Source organism: Rhinolophus sinicus, chromosome 4, assembly GCF_057876585.1.
Source record: "Rhinolophus sinicus isolate RSI-liver-muscle chromosome 4, RSI-T2T, whole genome shotgun sequence".
NCBI classification, from domain to species: domain Eukaryota; kingdom Metazoa; phylum Chordata; class Mammalia; order Chiroptera; family Rhinolophidae; genus Rhinolophus; species Rhinolophus sinicus.
This window is the reverse complement of record NC_142504.1, coordinates 8,544,620-8,561,122: the sequence shown is the minus strand read 5'-3', so window position 1 is coordinate 8,561,122 and position 16,503 is coordinate 8,544,620. Positions and strand designations below refer to the sequence as shown.

At 35.1% G+C, this 16,503-nt stretch overlaps 1 protein-coding gene across 2 annotated transcripts in view; it reads left to right on the top strand.

The window, feature by feature from the left end:
* SEPTIN7 (septin 7) overlaps nucleotides 1–16,503 on the top strand; it is an 86,214-nt gene that overhangs the window by 25,679 nt on the left and 44,032 nt on the right. For both annotated transcript variants that reach the window (XM_074340997.2, XM_019726311.3), the window contains exon 2: nucleotides 71–173. In XM_074340997.2, the coding sequence (XP_074197098.1) occupies nucleotides 164–173 (10 nt within the window). In that variant the 5' untranslated portion in view covers nucleotides 71–163. The remainder of the gene's footprint in view (nucleotides 1–70; nucleotides 174–16,503) is intronic.

The following is a 16,503-nucleotide window of genomic DNA, read 5'->3' as shown; positions in this document are numbered from 1 at the left end:
GGAATTTGAAATGTGTGACAGAAGATTTTTATTGATAAATGAATAACTTGACCCTTTTTGTTTTTCTCAGCAACAGAAGAACCTTGAAGGCTACGTGGGATTTGCAAATCTCCCCAATCAAGTATACAGAAAATCAGTGAAGAGAGGGTTTGAATTCACACTTATGGTTGTGGGTAAGATATGATTTCTCACTACAATTGAATTTTGATCTAAACTTTAAAGTGTTAATCAACTGAATGACTTTAAAACAATAGCCCAAGTAACTTCCAGGATCATGAGTTATATTTTCTCTTATTATGCAAATACATTTTAAAATTTAGCTTGGTGGCATAACGGAATTTATTTTCTTGCCTCCTTTTTTAAGATGGCACAGTTTTGGAAACTAATAAAAGTTGAGAAGCAATGGAGGGTGGGGGAGGAATAGAGCGCTAGAGAAGTTCTCTGTAATTGGTAATGCTGCAAAAGGAAATAGCATCTGGTGGTTACTTCTTTTTCCAGGATAATTTTACTCCGTGGCTTATGTGCTATAGTGGAGTCATAGCACATGAACATTTAACTTAACCGTATGTGCTCTCGATTTGAAAAAGAAGAATGGGGTAGAGAATCATAAGCAAGCAAATGGTTTCCCTGGGAATTAATTCATTGAGTTTAACCCCTAGAGCAAGTGAAATATGACCTTCCTTGTTCTTTAATTCAGTCTCATTTTTCTCATGTTCGAGTTTTATCCTGTGAACTCCTTACCCTGCCTGTAGTCCATTTTAAGAGGTTGTCAAAGATTCTTTTGACTGTGGGTTGGTAACATTATCTATATATGAAGGAACACGTTACAGTATATAAGATTAGTAATCTTAAATAACAGTCTTAAAAGTCTATAATATTTTTACCTTATATAGACTGACTTTATAGAACCTGATTCCTAAGTATGATGCAACTTTATTGTATTTCTCTATAATTTTTAAGAAGGTGAAAATCAAAGATAGTGGATTGACTAGTTTTGACAAAGAAAATTGTTGATTTTAGGCCTTTATGTAGTATGCATTAATTTTTGCTAATATACTCAACTAATATTTTGACTTTGGTGTTGAATTAGATTAGTAGATTAGCTATCAAGTTCTTCTTCATTGAAGGGAAGAATATTTTATCAATTGACCAGAATATTTTGGCTGGTTAACTTGCCTGTCTCTGGTTGAGTAGAAGCATAGTGTTCTTAGCTTGCACATTGCTTCTGTGGAGCAGAGGTGGGTCTAGATGGATGGATAAAATGATAGAATATAACCTTTTCTTCCCTAGGTTCGTAACATCATTATATGTGAAGAAATACTACATCTTACCTTTACATATGTAGTGTTAGAGATCTTAAGTGACAAACTGTACACAAATAAAACATTTTTTTTAATTTGTAAGAAAACTCCCTTGGTCCATTAGGAGAACTAATGATTTTCCAAAAATTATTGATACTGACATTTTGAAAAAACTTGAACATAGACTTAGTAGGATAATATCTGGGAATCAAGGGCAGATATTTGGTTTAAAATCCCTGAGACATTTTTTCAGATGAAAAAAATTTAAGTCATCTGATCTTGATTTTTAGAGGAAATAGGAGATCTCTGAATGTATCTTATTTATTAGTTTTTCTGGTCAGTCATTTTGTCATCACAGCTTTTGTGTTTTCCTTGATAAGACTACAACTGAGGTTAAAGGAAAATGGGTGTTAAGATCCTTACTGTTTTCTCCACTGCACCTTGAACATTATTGTTTAATTAGCTATCTTTGAATAGACTTGTTGAGTGCAGGGACTAAAGTTTTCATCTATGTAGTTGTAATTTCTAACACATAGTCACGTTTTAAGTAAGTGTCTAATACATTCGTCTGCCTTTCAGAGGTTAGGCCAAATCATAACGGCATTGTTTGCAAATCATAGAAAGTTATGACTAAACTTGCTTTAACATATTTAACTTAAGAGAGTGCAAGCTATTCCTTAAGAGCTAAGTCCTCATTTTTGAGATTTTAAACTTAGAGCAGTTTTGGCTCTTACAGCAGTTCTTGGTTTAAGACTTACACATTGATACAAACTGAAAATCTATATTTAACAGTTGATTTGTTTATGAAACTCCTTGTCCTTTGTTGGGAAACTTTTTATCTGATAAGGTCCTGATAAGCAGTATTTACTGAGTAGTACATTCTTGAGTGATTTCTTTGTATCAAAGAGGCATAGTGTGTATTCCCACATTTTTGTCTCTTTAAAGGAGCCTATAATTTATATGACAACATAAAGTATACATGAAAAAATAAGTAACATTTCTAGGAAATAAATATGAGTCAGTAGAGTTTCACAGAAATTAAGAATCATGTAAGTTTAAGTGATATAGGAGAGCTTGTCCCTGGTTGGAGATTATTACTGCCTTATTTGAGGAGGAGTTAATAGGGCAGAATTTTAAGAACAGAAGTGGGATAGACATTGAGGGTGCAGTCTAGTTGGAGAATAATAGCCAACACCTTCATAAACATTATGTGCCAGACAGTGTTCTAAAATTGGCACTGATTTTAACAACAACCCTATGAAGCAGATATTACTGTAACACCCATTTTAAAGATGAAGAAATTCAGGCGTGGAGAGATTAGGTTGCTTGCCTTGATCACATTGCTAGTAGATGGCAGAACCACACCCAGTCTTTCTCAGTTCGTCTGGTGTGTTCTAAGCACTGTGCAGAGACTCATCTGGAGGTACTGGATATAGTGCAGAGTTCAGCAGAGTGCCTTGAACTTGCACGATTTTAACTAGATGTTCTGTTTTCCGTAAAAAAAATGAAAGAAATAGAGACTGACAGAGAGAGAGGGGTGAGGGGAAATGAATGAATGGGAATTAGAGAACTTAAGTAGTGAGAGCAATTTTTTTCTGCTATTCCACTGGAATGAGTGTCTGGCCTAAGGTGGGTATGAGGTGGGAGAGATGAATTTTCTATTCCCCCAGTCATTTTCAGCTTCCACATATCTTCTTAGTTACTTTTTATGTGCTAAAAGACACAGGTATCTGTTTTCATGCAGGAGGAAAAACACATCGTCAGTTTATATGTAATTGTGCTTTATGGATGATATAAGGTGTGTTTTCAAGATTAATTTGTACTGCATGTTGACTTTAGAATTTGACCCCTATGATGTAACTTTATAATAGTTGGAAGTAAGGCTACTTTTTTGTTATTGTTCGGTATTGGCGTTTTCCCAGAATTTTTTCTGTGTTGTGTTTTGTATTAACTTGGTTTTTATATTGTCCATAAAATTTTTTGTCTTATGCCTTTTGTGCTTGATGTCCTCCTGCTTGATTCAAGGTTATTGGGTTTTCCACTCTTTTCAGATAATATAGATTAAAATTTTTATTTTGCAATTTAAATCCAAGTGGATTTTTTTGATGTGAGATGTGAGTGAGGAATCTGGTGTTAATTTTATTTTATTTTATATTTTAAGTGGTTAAGTAGTCCTCCCAAAACCATTATTACGAGCTCGATTTTTAAAAAATATATGTGCTTGGTTGGTTCTCCTTCTCAACCTTTGATTTAGTAATTCATTCTGTAGTCCTTCCTATATAAATACGACATTTTTGCAGTTATAAATTACAGTAATTATGTTATTACTTTTGTAGTAAGATTACCGGGGTTTATGTTAATTTAGGGAGATAGGCAAACAAGAAAAAAACATAAAATAATTACAGATTGTGTTATTTTCTAGGAAGGAAGTATACATATAAACATGGTGGGATCTATTTAGTCACCAGAGAAGACTTACCTTTCTGAAAAGGGTAGTAATACCTAGAATACATGAAATACTAAAAAAAAAAAGAAAAAGAAAAAAAATGACTTACCTGCAAGAGATATCATTAACATGAGGCTATATTTAGCCTCAGTCTTTTACTTTTGATAGCTGCATAGTATTTCCAACTGTGGCTATCTCAGATTTTAGCCATTTCTTTCTCATTTTACATTTGAATGATTTCCTGTGTTTGATCTCATCATAATGCTGCAGTAAAAAATTTACGAAATGGAAATCCTGGTCAACATTTTAACTCTGATGTTTAATGGCTGCCTAGTGTTCTAATCTGTGGCTGAATGTACCATAACTTTTATAATTTATTTCTCCACTAATAGACATTAAATTTGTTTTACCCCTTTCCTTGTTACAAATAACATGGCAATGAAGATCTTTAAATACACAGGGTTTGGGTATGTGTGTTGGGGAGCAGAAGGCAGTATCATTATTGCCCTAGTTTTTAACTCGAATTTCTGCCACAAATGAGCTTTCTGACCTTGAACAGATCACTTTGAATCTCAATTTTCTTATCACACCAAACGTTTACCCAGTCTTTCTAAGCCAGGTACTGCACTGAGATTAAAAAAAGGAAAGCCACACCCTCTAAGAAACAGGATGTGGGATGGTGGTGGCGTAGAGACACTTGTACAGTAATACTGTTTGCTCTGTGTAACTAACTCCTCCTCCCGCACAGAGGGCTTGAGGTAATTGTGTATATGAATGTGCTTTGTATGTATCTGTGTACATAATAGGCCTGTAAATCTTGATTTTAAGCATAAAACTTAATTTATTAGTGCATTTTTATGACTTAGTTGAAAGATCCAAATACCAGGGCTGAAGAAAAGATAAAGATCAGGGATGGATGAGAATGAATGGCAGCTATGTTAAATAATTAATCCTTACTTTGAGCTTATTCTTTGTTGAACTTCTTTGCTTATAAACATTTAGGGCACACATGTTGTGCTCTTACTTTGCAATTCAGTGTTGGGCAAAGTTGCTGGGCAAAGCTCTTTTTTTGCAGAGTTAAATTTAGCTTATTTGAAAGATAGTTGAGAATATGTTCTTTTCATCTCCCATTATAAATAAGATTTAGCTGGGTATCTTGCATTCTTGTTAACAAAATATAATTTTGTACTTGCTCATTCTGCATTTCAATAAATATATCAAATTTAAGTATTTCGCTCAAATTATTTGTGTGACATCACTAATTAGTCAGTCTTATGCGCACACGTGCATTGTAGTTGCTACAATATTAATAACAATAACGGATACGTTTTGAGTATCTCTTTTCCCTAGACTGTGTCAAATATTTATTGTCAATGATATAAAGAATCTTAGGGATTGGTTTTATTAAAGATTTTAATTTTGAGTCTTAAATTTCTCATATGGGTTGGTGTTTGCTTTTGTTGAATCATGTTTGAATAAAATCAGATTTAATGTCATTTAGCAGTTACCAGGAGTGTTTCTTGGTTCAAACCATCATTATAGGTAATTTTGGTCTAAGGAAGAAACTTTATAAAATTTTAGTCATCTAAAAGGACAAATAAGCGAAGAAATCAAATGAACCTACATTTTGATTGTTCTGAGTTTTCCTGACCCCTTGAGTCAAAATCATCTGGACTGCCTATTTTTAAGACGCTCATCCCAGGAATGTGGAAATTGGCATTTTGACAAGGGTTGTCCTTTACTCCCCATTCTAAAGTTTAAAGATCACTGCTCTAAAGTATTCTTTAATGTTCAGAGAAAGGAATACAATTATATATTTCTTTGAAATATAGTTGTAGTTTTTGATAATTCAAATGATTGAAAAGATATAACAAAGTTATTAAGATATATATAGTTTTAAAATATGCTTCCTGTAGTAACTACTACCATATTTCCCCGAAAATAAGACAGGGTCTTATATTAATTTTTGCTCCAAAAGACGCATTAGGGCTTATTTTCAGGGGATGTCTTATTTTTTCATGTACAACAATCTACATTTATTCATATACAAAAATCTGCATTTATTCAGATATAGTCATGTCATCTTCTGGAACATCATTATAACTCTCCAAACCCCGAATTCCAGCTTGAATTTCTCGCGACTCCATTTCCTGTAGAACCATTAGCTCCAATCTCTCATGTCCTGCAATAGAGCTCTCCTTAAATGAGCACTTCTTGTCCACGTAGCCTGCTCGTAGTGCATTGGCAACACAGCTGGCAGTGATTTTATCCCATGAATTCTTCACCCAAGTCACGACCTAGCAGGCCAGGCTTCGCAAAGTTTCCACGCTGATTTCTCTCCATTCTATTTTCAGTGTACTCATTGATTTCCGTGCACAAATGGTCCTTGAATGGCTTGTATTGCAATATCAAGAGTCTGGAGACAGGCAGTCATTCCTGTGAGAATCATTATTTGATCTATTTTTCTCTCTGCAAGGAAGTTCTTCATGTCTTTAGCGCGGTGAGTGCTGGCTGAATCTCAGACTAGCAGACCTCTTTGGCCACCTCGCAAAACAAGTGGCAGCATTAGATAGACCCACTTCCTTATAACTGCTTATGTGCACCAGACTTTTTCGGTTTCAAAAACATGAATGCCTGAAACACATTCAACCTTATCTTTCTTGCCCTTAGTGATGATTAGAGGTGGGGCTTTCTTTCCATCCACATGAATCGCCAAAATACAGGTAACACGTGCACTTTTGTAACCAGTGGAGGGAACGTAGATTGACGAGGCATCCCTCTGATCAATTGTCGTTTGAGATCCTTGGCCCATAAACACTGCAGTTTCATCCATAGCAATCATGTTGGAGAGTGGTATTTAGAAAAGTTGATGCATCAACAAAGGACTTGAATGTAAATGCACGTTTAATAACTTCAGTATCTTTCAGCTTGGACAGTGTTGTCGATCTTAGAGACAGTTCATAACGCAGAAGGAAGCCATCCAGCCAGTGTTGTGATGGTTTGAATATTTCTAACTGGTGCCATTGCAAGGGGAAATGCTTGAATATCAGCCCTGCGCACAGCCAAAGGCTTTGCTCTCCTGTCAGCAATCTATTCACCGATGATGTCTTCCAGCTCAGGAAATAATGGTTGCTGATCTGATCCACACTTGCGCTTCTTAGCATTTCCCTTGTCCATATGTTGACTGAGGTTATCGTACTCGGCTCGCCATTTTCGGACCATTCGGAGATCCAACTTCTCTTTGCAGAAAGCTGTAAGATTCTTGCTCTGGGAGTCCTTCACAATTCCTTTCTTGTACTCAATGGAATAGCTCTTTCATTTTGCACTCATCTTGTCTGGGGGTCAAAATATTATTCCCTTAAACTCTACCGTTAAATCAAGTGTTAACTGAAGGCTTATGAGACAGGAGTGGCAACAAAAATGATGACAGTTAAGAATGATGGTCCACACAAAAGCGACGAAAATTACAGGCACCAAAATTCAGAAAATGTTTCTTTATTTCACACGTGTGCATTAAGTACGTCTGTTACAACACACGACATTAAATCATGAAGATTCATATCAGACACTACCACGTCCGTTCGTTATCAAGTGCACATGTTATTCGTGCGTGGTGTCTGTACTCCCACTGGTCATTTGGCAATAAGTCTCGAGTTCATCTGTTTACATAGGTGTTTACCTCTCGTCCAAAGGCTCCTGCTTGGGTATTTACAAATACTTAATTATAATTTATATTATTTATTTTAAATATTAATGTCAATAATATTTGTTTACATTTAATTATATATTAATACTATTATTTTATAATTCAGTACATCCATCATGAGTTGCCACGGGTGTACTAAATGCGTCCATCTGGCTGATGATCTTAACTGGGGCTTATTTTGGGGGTAGGGCTTGTATTACGAGCATCCTGAAAACTCATGCTAGGGCTTATTTTCCAGTTAGGTCTTATTTTCAGGGAAATACTGTACTTGTTACTAAAATGGTTTTCCATTAGAAATGTAATACAGAGTAGATGGAATTTTTTAAAGAGAGGGAGGAGATTACCATTGTTAATTTTTGTATATTTTCTCTGTCTCTAATGCACAGCTGTAATACCATATTCATTTTTAAATACTTTTTTCACCTAATGCTTTGGCAAACATTTTTTCATGTCCAATGGGTTTTTAAAAATTAATTTTCAGTGGCTGATTAATGTGAGTTTGATCAGTGTATCATAGCCTGTGTTCATGGTGGTACCTGAAAAGCCCTCCCCTGACTTCTTTACTATTAAAAATACTATTGCAGTCTTTCCCTCTGCATGCTTGATTCTAGACATGATAAAGGCTGTGAATTGGAAACGTTATACCCACTTAACACAGTTACCACAGATGTGTCAGTATTCTTGTTTAGCTCATCCTTGAATAGAATTTTTTTAAATGCCAATTAAAGCAAAATGGCGTAGTTAATTTAGTATTAGAAAAAGGTTCCACATTTTAATTTGTGTGCCTTTGATTTGAAATTTTTTTGCCTAGCTTTTTTATTAAGCATATTTATACCATTAACATTTTCTTTCTTTATTGTGAATGTTATAACTGCATACTCATGTATTTTCTTTTTTAAGAAATATTGATGAGACAGATTTACAAAATCATGAGTGTGATGCACGAAACCCACTGCTGGTCCTTACGTTATAAATTTTGATATATGAGATTTATAGAACTGAGTCACCTAGTTCAAACCATCCAAGTCAGCCCGCTTAGGCTTTGAAGGGCACTCATTAACATCACTTTGTAGAAGATGCTCCCTGCTCAAGAATAAATCAACTCCTTGCTTCCCCTCTTCTATCCACTAGGTATCCAAGTAAAATCATTTCTTTGTTATGCTCCAATCTCCTTTCCTGGTATCTCTCCTTTTACTTACGCTGTAGTGTAGGCAGCCATTGGCCTTAAGTTGCCCTCTAATTTCATAGAGCCCTCCATGCTAATATTTCCACAAAATCTTTACTTTGTCTGAGTTGTATATTTCAAAACTAATCCTATTTCACTCTAAATTAAAACTTCCTTAGTGAATACTGGCTAGAGCTAGAAATTAGAGGAAAAGTCTGATTCTCCCCTCCCCCAAGATATGAAAGACTAGCAGTATTCCCAGGGATACTTGCTTTTTAAGAGGGGGTGTTTATTGAATGGTCAGTTAGAATTTCCGGTAATAATGTGAAGAATTTGCTGGAACCTGGGGAAAACTCATAAATGGTACCTGTTGATTTCACCTCTTTTTCAGTTTGGCAGAAGAACTTAACAGAATCTTGATTTACAACCTAGAAAAGTTTGCAGACCCAAGCCTAAAGAATAAGACAGTATATTTTAACCAGAAAACTGTGGCAATCCATTTTTGGAATAACTAGTCACGAAAAAATTTTTCCAGGTAGACATTTAGATTTTTCTGGTAACATGAGGATTTGAAAAAAATGGTAGGTAGTTATCCACTTGAACTGGGCTATAAATAGAATACTTTTATGTCTGAGTAGAGCAAGAAATATTGTAAACATCCTCTTTAGGGCCTCCCAGCTTTAGATGCATAGCAAGTGAAAACTTTTTGGGTGAATGAGGTAATTACTGAGTGGCTTGTTGGAATGTTTGCTACTAGCTACACAGCAGAATTGCTACTTAGCACTTAGTGGTGATGGCCAATTACTGTAATTAGAATAAGTAAACCTTGTTTAGATAATTGCAGAGCCAGGTCATAGCCTGTTTAGCTTGAATTTTAGGATTAGCATGCACATCAGTCTGTATGTTGAAGGGTACCCTAACAGATTTTGAGATGAAATAGTTTTATAGTAAATCTCAGGCCACATATGTGTGGAATACCTTAGAAATAATCACTACCTAATGTAGTCTAGACGGTTCTTATTAGAGGAAATCTTTAGAGATAAGCATATTAAAAGGCAAAATGAAAAATAGCACCTTCCCTGGGTGACATTTTTATCTGCCTTATGGGTGGTATCTTCATTTTACTGAATAAATCTGTACTTTTATGTTTTCTTTTTTTGTCTTTTTTATTTATAAATCTGTACTGTTAAATGTCCCATCCATTACTTAACTCATCATTTGGCTTCTCTCCTTAATATAAAACTACTTTTATTACAGGTCAGTAAAAGGCCTTTTTGTTGTCCTTGGTCCCTTTTTTTTTCCATCTATTTGACGTTGGCCACTTTTCTTTGCATTTCGTCCTCACTTTTTGTGATAACTGCCTCTTGGTTTGCCTGGTGGTTTAGGATCCTTTCCACTGGCCATCTTTAAGTGTTGGTGTAACTATTATAAATAATTATTTGTGTGACTTTCTTATTATTGGTGTAACTATTATAAATAATTATTTGTGTGACTTTCTTCAAAACCTCATGAACAAACATTTCATGAATGTTTTATTCTTAGGCTTGAAATGTAATATTCTTGAACAATGACAGGTTATGCGTAGCTTTCATGGGCTAGACCTCAAAAATAAGAGGACGTGGCTTATTTTAACCTACTTATAACGTTAATGTATAGGTGTAATAACATACTCTAGTTAGTTACTCTTATTTTATAATTTTCATGAAGTATTTAACAGCTTACGTTTTAAGTATTACAATATGTTGTTTTAACAAGGATAGAAAAAATTTAAATCTAATTCTTTCCCTGTAAAATCCAGTAAAATGAGGAATAATCGTGACTGTTGCAAAATGTATATTGTATTTTTCAAAGCCAAATAAATGTAAAATTGTCATTAATTTGGATCACTTAGCAGATCTTAAAATATTAGTTACAAGGAAATACAAAATGTTACATATAAACATCTAGAATGTGTAATTCTGAATTTTGTTCTTAAATGTTTCCTCAATAATGCAGAGATAATCTTGATTGAGGTTGTTCCATAAATTCTGTGTTTAAGTAGAGTTTGAGTTGGTGGGACTAAATTATAGCTCTCATTGCTAATTTTACGTTAGCAACACTACTGCTTTCCCTGTAGTGAAGCCAGCTAGCAAAAATTGATTGTAGTTACGTCACCTTGAAGGTATGAGGACAGAGCTGCTATATTTTGTCTTATGATTATATGTTTTCTGACATTTTGGTATAGAGGTAAATATTAAATAGGAATTAATCATTTAATGTCCAAACTGAGACATAGCTTCACTGCATTCGACATTTTTTTATTTTGAGGCTAGTATCCTTTAGAGTCATTATGTTGCCAGTCTTACCCTTCTACTCCATTGTCATATGTCTCACCTTTATTCCCACCTAAAATGAAAAGTCTATAAAAAGATTTTTATTTTTTTAAATGGAAATTCTAAAGACATTTAATACAAAAGTGAAGTTCCTTTTTCTCCCTCCTTCGGTCCTAGTCCCTTCTCTAATGAAAAGTATATTAAGTTGTTAGCAAGTCTTCTGGCATCTTTCTCTAATTTTATATACACCAATCATTCCCATGTAGATTTCTTTTTTATATAAATGTCCCCATGCAATAAATACTGTACTGTGAATGTGTTTTCCCTTTCACTTAATACATTGTACACGTATTTATATCAGTATGTAAAAACTACCTCATTCTTTGGAGTTATGTCGTATTCCATAGTATATATTTGTCAGGATTTATGCAGTCAGGTATTGATGGACGTGGATGTTTGCAGATCAAAACAGTGCTTAATTAAGTTTCTTGAGTTTTTAGGCACACATAAATGCTTGTGTAATGTATATTTCTAAAAGAGAAATTGCTGGGTCAAAAATCATGTGCATTTAAATTTTGATTGGCTGCCAAATTGTTTTTCAGAAAAGCTGTGCCAGTTTACCTTTTTATCAAGAGCTACTCTGAAAGCAGGTCTATTTTCTTTAGGCTTATTTAAGCACAAAATTTTCTCTGAACACTACTTTAATCATATCTCTTAGGCGTGCATATGTAGTATTCATTTTGTTTGTATTTGAGTAATTTTTCATATAAGGAGTTGAGGGGACTGTTTTATATCTACATGAACAGGTGAATTGTGTTTTTTGTTGTTAATTTCTGATTTCACTGCATTGTAATGAGAGAATATCTTTAGAGTTCTGTATTTTTTAGTATTGATTGATTTTCTTTGTAGCCAAATATGATCAGATTATAAAAGTATTTGATAGGCATTTTAAAAATACGTTTATTCTCTGGATAGGAATTTTTTTCATTTAGTTTTGACAAGCAAGCATATTAATTATTCAGATTATTTCTATTTTTTAACCACTTGGTTTATCAAGATCTGAAAAACCTGTTAGCCTTTCACTATGGATGTTCTGTTAACTCCTTATTGTTTCTAAGTTTTTGCCTTATGCATTTTCTAAAGTTTTGTTACTGTTTTTATTCTTGCCTTTTATCATACGAAACTTTCAAATAAATCAAAGTTTGTTAATGAATTAGTAGAATCTAAGGAAATAAAGCAAAAACTTAACACCAAATTCCCAATTCTCTCCTTGGATCAATTAATATATAATAGTAATGTTTTGTATTTTGATGATATGTTATGATGCATTCATTTTCATGACAGGTATATCTCTTATCCTGTCTAATTTGTATCTTTAATTCTTTGTCTTACTAAATTGAGACTTAGGTTTACGTTTGCCGGTCTTTCTTGTTAATATTATTGTTTGGATTAAATTTGACTACAAGTAATGGAACCTTAAAAAAACAATCTGAACAAGATAGAAATTTATTCTTCCTCTATTTCCAAAACCAGAGTGGAGTAGTCCTGGATTGAACTGATGGCTCTGCCGTAAGGTCTCATTGTCCCAGGTGCTTCCTTTGTGGTTGCTGCACTGGGCGTGTTCTCTTTTTCCAAGGGGCTTCATAGTCTAATATGGCTAATTCAGCTGCTAGCATCATGGTTACATTCTAGTCAGCAGGAAGGAAAGAAGAACAAGAGGAGTACACTGCCCTTAGAGAATAGTGCCAGAAGCTGCCACGTGACCCAGGCTCTGGAGCCAGGTTCAAAACTGTCTTAAGTTCAGATCCTCCTCACTTTAGGGAAAACGCTGCTGTGGTAGGTTTGAGAGCCAGGTTAGTGTGAGAAGGAGGGAACAGCAGGTCTAGGTGGCAGCCTATCGGGCATTGCGCTCAGGGTCCTGATGGCAGCAGCCATTCACAGCGGTCTGGGTGTGGTGATGTGCGGCTGAGAACTGCATACAGGTCACGTCAGGGAACGCTAGGGGCCAGGTTTCTAATTTAATAAAGTGGAAAATTGTCCAGGCTTTTAGGTTAATTTTTTTTCCACATTGGGAGTACTGGCCCACTCCTCATCTTTCAAAATTCTGGTTTCATTTCCCTGGGAAACTTTTCCTGATCCATAACAGTCTGTGTTTCTTGCCTCCCCTATAAGCTCATAGTGCCTTCATTATACCATGTGTGAATGAAGTGGTAAATTGTAGGTTTCTCCCACACAGATAGAGGGCGTGTGTATGAGTATGTGTATAGATTTGTGTGCATGTGCAACCACGCGTGCATGTGTGCGTGCGTGCGCGTATGTGAATAAGAATGGATTACTTTTTTAAAAAAATTTTTGTATCTAAGACTGTACTACAGTACGTTGAACATAGGAACAAATTGTGTGCACTGGTATATAAATGTACGTATATCTTTTTGTTAATTCTTCCATGCTTGTTTTAAAATTCCTACCCATCTTTTAAAGTTGGATTTAAAACCGATAAAGTCTAAATTGAAGCTGTTAAATGACTTTTGATTTATCCCATTCCATGTTGATACAGAATCTTCGACTTAGTTTTGGAAGGGGCTTTAGATTCTAAATGTCCTTACCTTAATTCATGCTGTTCCTTCTCATGTTTTCCTGTATCCCTAGTCTCACTAAATGATATTACAAAATGATACTTACTGAGTACGTAGTGTCTACCAGGCACTGTGTTTATGTTTCATGTGTATTACCTAGTTTATTCCTCACAGTTCGTGTATTATGCTAATTTGATATACGTGCAAGAACAGAAAAATTAGAGTATCTTACTCACTATAAACGTGTATGATTCATCGTCTAGAAAGTGTGAAGTTAAATGCTGTGCTAATAACCACTGTTAAATGCTTCTGTCTAGTTGTCCAAAACAAAATTCTGAAGGTCATCTTAAGATTTTTCCCTTTCACTTTCCACCCTCTCCCAGTTAAGCTTTAAATGTGTCTTAATTCTTTTTTCTTCCCCTCTCCCTCTCTCCGCTCCCCCTCTCCCTCCTCCTCCCCGTTCTGCTAAGTCCTCTCTGTCAGTTTGCAGGCCTGTAGTTCTCTGCCTGTGGCTGCAAATCCGAATCACTTGTGGTTGGCAAACCTTGGCCTTGGAGGCTGATTTACTAGCTGTGAGCCTGAAACCCAGGCATATGTACTTGATCCAAATAAATTGGATTGATTCAGATTTCTGTTTTCTGTCTGTGGGTTCTTCTTTTTCTCTACCCTTTAGTTTGCTAGGTTTTATTTGTCCTTCAAGATCCAGTTTGTTGTCACCTCTTTCTAGAAACCTCTTTTAACTCCCATCCAATGTAGAACTTATTCTTTTGTGCTTACTGCCATCCTAAACATATCTTAATATAGTGCTCATAGCATTTACTTACTTGTCTGTCTCCGGCACTCGTCCATACGTTCCATGAGAATTGGAGTTCTGTCTTATTTGCCCTTATAATCCTTGTGCCTAATACATAGCAGATAATTAATAAATATTTACTGATTATATTTCATACAAAGTATGTAATATTTCACATTGCTCTCAGGATATATATATATATATATATATATATATATATATATTTTATTTTATTTTATTTATTTTTTTTTTAAGTGGTGAGAAAAGTTTATTAGAAGAGATATTACACTCCAAAGAATTAGGAGTGGGCCGAGCACAAAGAAAAGTGGCTCAGAGCTCAAGGTGGCGTTATTAGGAGAGAAAGTACACTCCAAAGGGTTTGGAACTGGCCAAGCAAAGGCAAGGTCACGAGGGGCGCTCTCAGTATATTTTACATTCAGAATTTGGCATTATTTTCGGTTTTTAATATGATCTTATATTCTCCATCAGGGCAAGCAAAAGCAAAATTATTATTAGAGGAAGTCTTTACTAGTCAAATGTTCATGATTTCTTCCCTACAAATGGGACTCTGCTTATATTATTGCGTGTGATCTGTGCATGATGAGCATGTTTAAACATCTGAGAGCAAAACTGGTAACTTACCTAGTTTTTAAATTAGACTAGAAATTAGCGTGTTCGAACTTTTTTTCTCTAATTTTACCTATTTTGCAACATGATTTTTGGTTACTGTGGTTGTTCATTACGAGGAAAATACATGTTTTAGAAAGATTAAAATAGAAAATATTGTTATAAGGGAAAGAAAGCCTGGGTCCAAAACACAGCTCTGGGATTCCCTTCTAGGTCACCAATGAGAGTGTCCCCTCCTTTCTTTAGGAAGCTGTAGGTATTGAGGCCTCCATGTCTCCTGGTTAGTCTTCCTTTGCCCAGTGTCGGCTTCTCTCCTATAGTCCCTTTTAGGTTCTCATTCTTTACTTGGCCGCCCACTCAACTTTTCCACTCCTTCCTCTGGATCTCCTATTCCGTGTTCAACACATTGTTTTATACTGAATTCTTAACCACTTCTTGCCCTGAATGAAACTTGGCCCTTGGAGGACCATTTCTCCTAAGCTTATAACTTTGTCAAGGGAGGCTCATCGCATGAGCAGGAGTGGAAAGGAGATGCTCTTGGTGATTACTTTCCTTATTGTTAAAACCTCCTGTTCCATTGGGGCCCTGCAAATGAGAGAGAAATTGAAATCATCTTAGTTCTGAGTTAAAAATTAAATGTCAAATTCTAAACCAGGGGTGTCCAAACTTTTTTCCATGTTTTTTACCAAGGGCCATATGCGGTAAAATACACAAACAGCCGGGCCACTCACTGGTGAAGTACATATTGCCTCACCTGGTTTAAGTAAACTAAATATATTTTTGGAATTTGCTGCGGGCCAATTAACAATGGATTGCGGGCCGCAGTTTGGACACCCCTGTTCTAAACCATAGGAAAAAGTAATTAAGATCTCCTTTCTTTGATTTGGCTCTTCTAATTGACTTTGAGTCTGAGGGAAGAAGTGTTTTGATCGTCCTGTTTTCTTGATTCCAAGATGTAATCTACTGTGAAACATACAATCAAATTTGATTTGGGGGAGGTAAGAAATAACACATTTTGATTATAAGAGACTTTTTTTTAACAAATGTTGATGGGGGGGGAGAATGTGTATCTCAGAATTAAGAAAATTGAATAGTTCTTCTGAAAAAAATAGTCTTTATTTGCCCAGAATCAGCTTAGAAATAACTTAGAAATGACTATAAGCATAAATGTGGAGATGAGAACTAGAGAAACACCTGTTACACATGAACATGTTGAATTCTGAAATTATCTTTTCTGTGGTCAAATGATACTCTGTGTTTTTTGTCGTGTTTACTTTGACAGAGATCACCCAATTAGTGTAGTCGTTCAAGTTGTAAATTAGCCTTAAAGAGTATAAAGTACACACATAAGCTGGTGAAATAGGAAACTTATTTCCCTTTAAATTTCAGGCTAGCTCCTTCTTTCCATATACTCACTACTTACTCTGACATATTTTTAATGTCCGTAACTAGTGCTAAAGTGTCTTGAAATTTTTTATCTTGAATTTAAGCAAGATAATCTACCCTTTGTTGCTATAACCAACCTTCAGGGATACCACATAAGCATGGAATCTTAAAGCTTTGACCCATAATTGCAG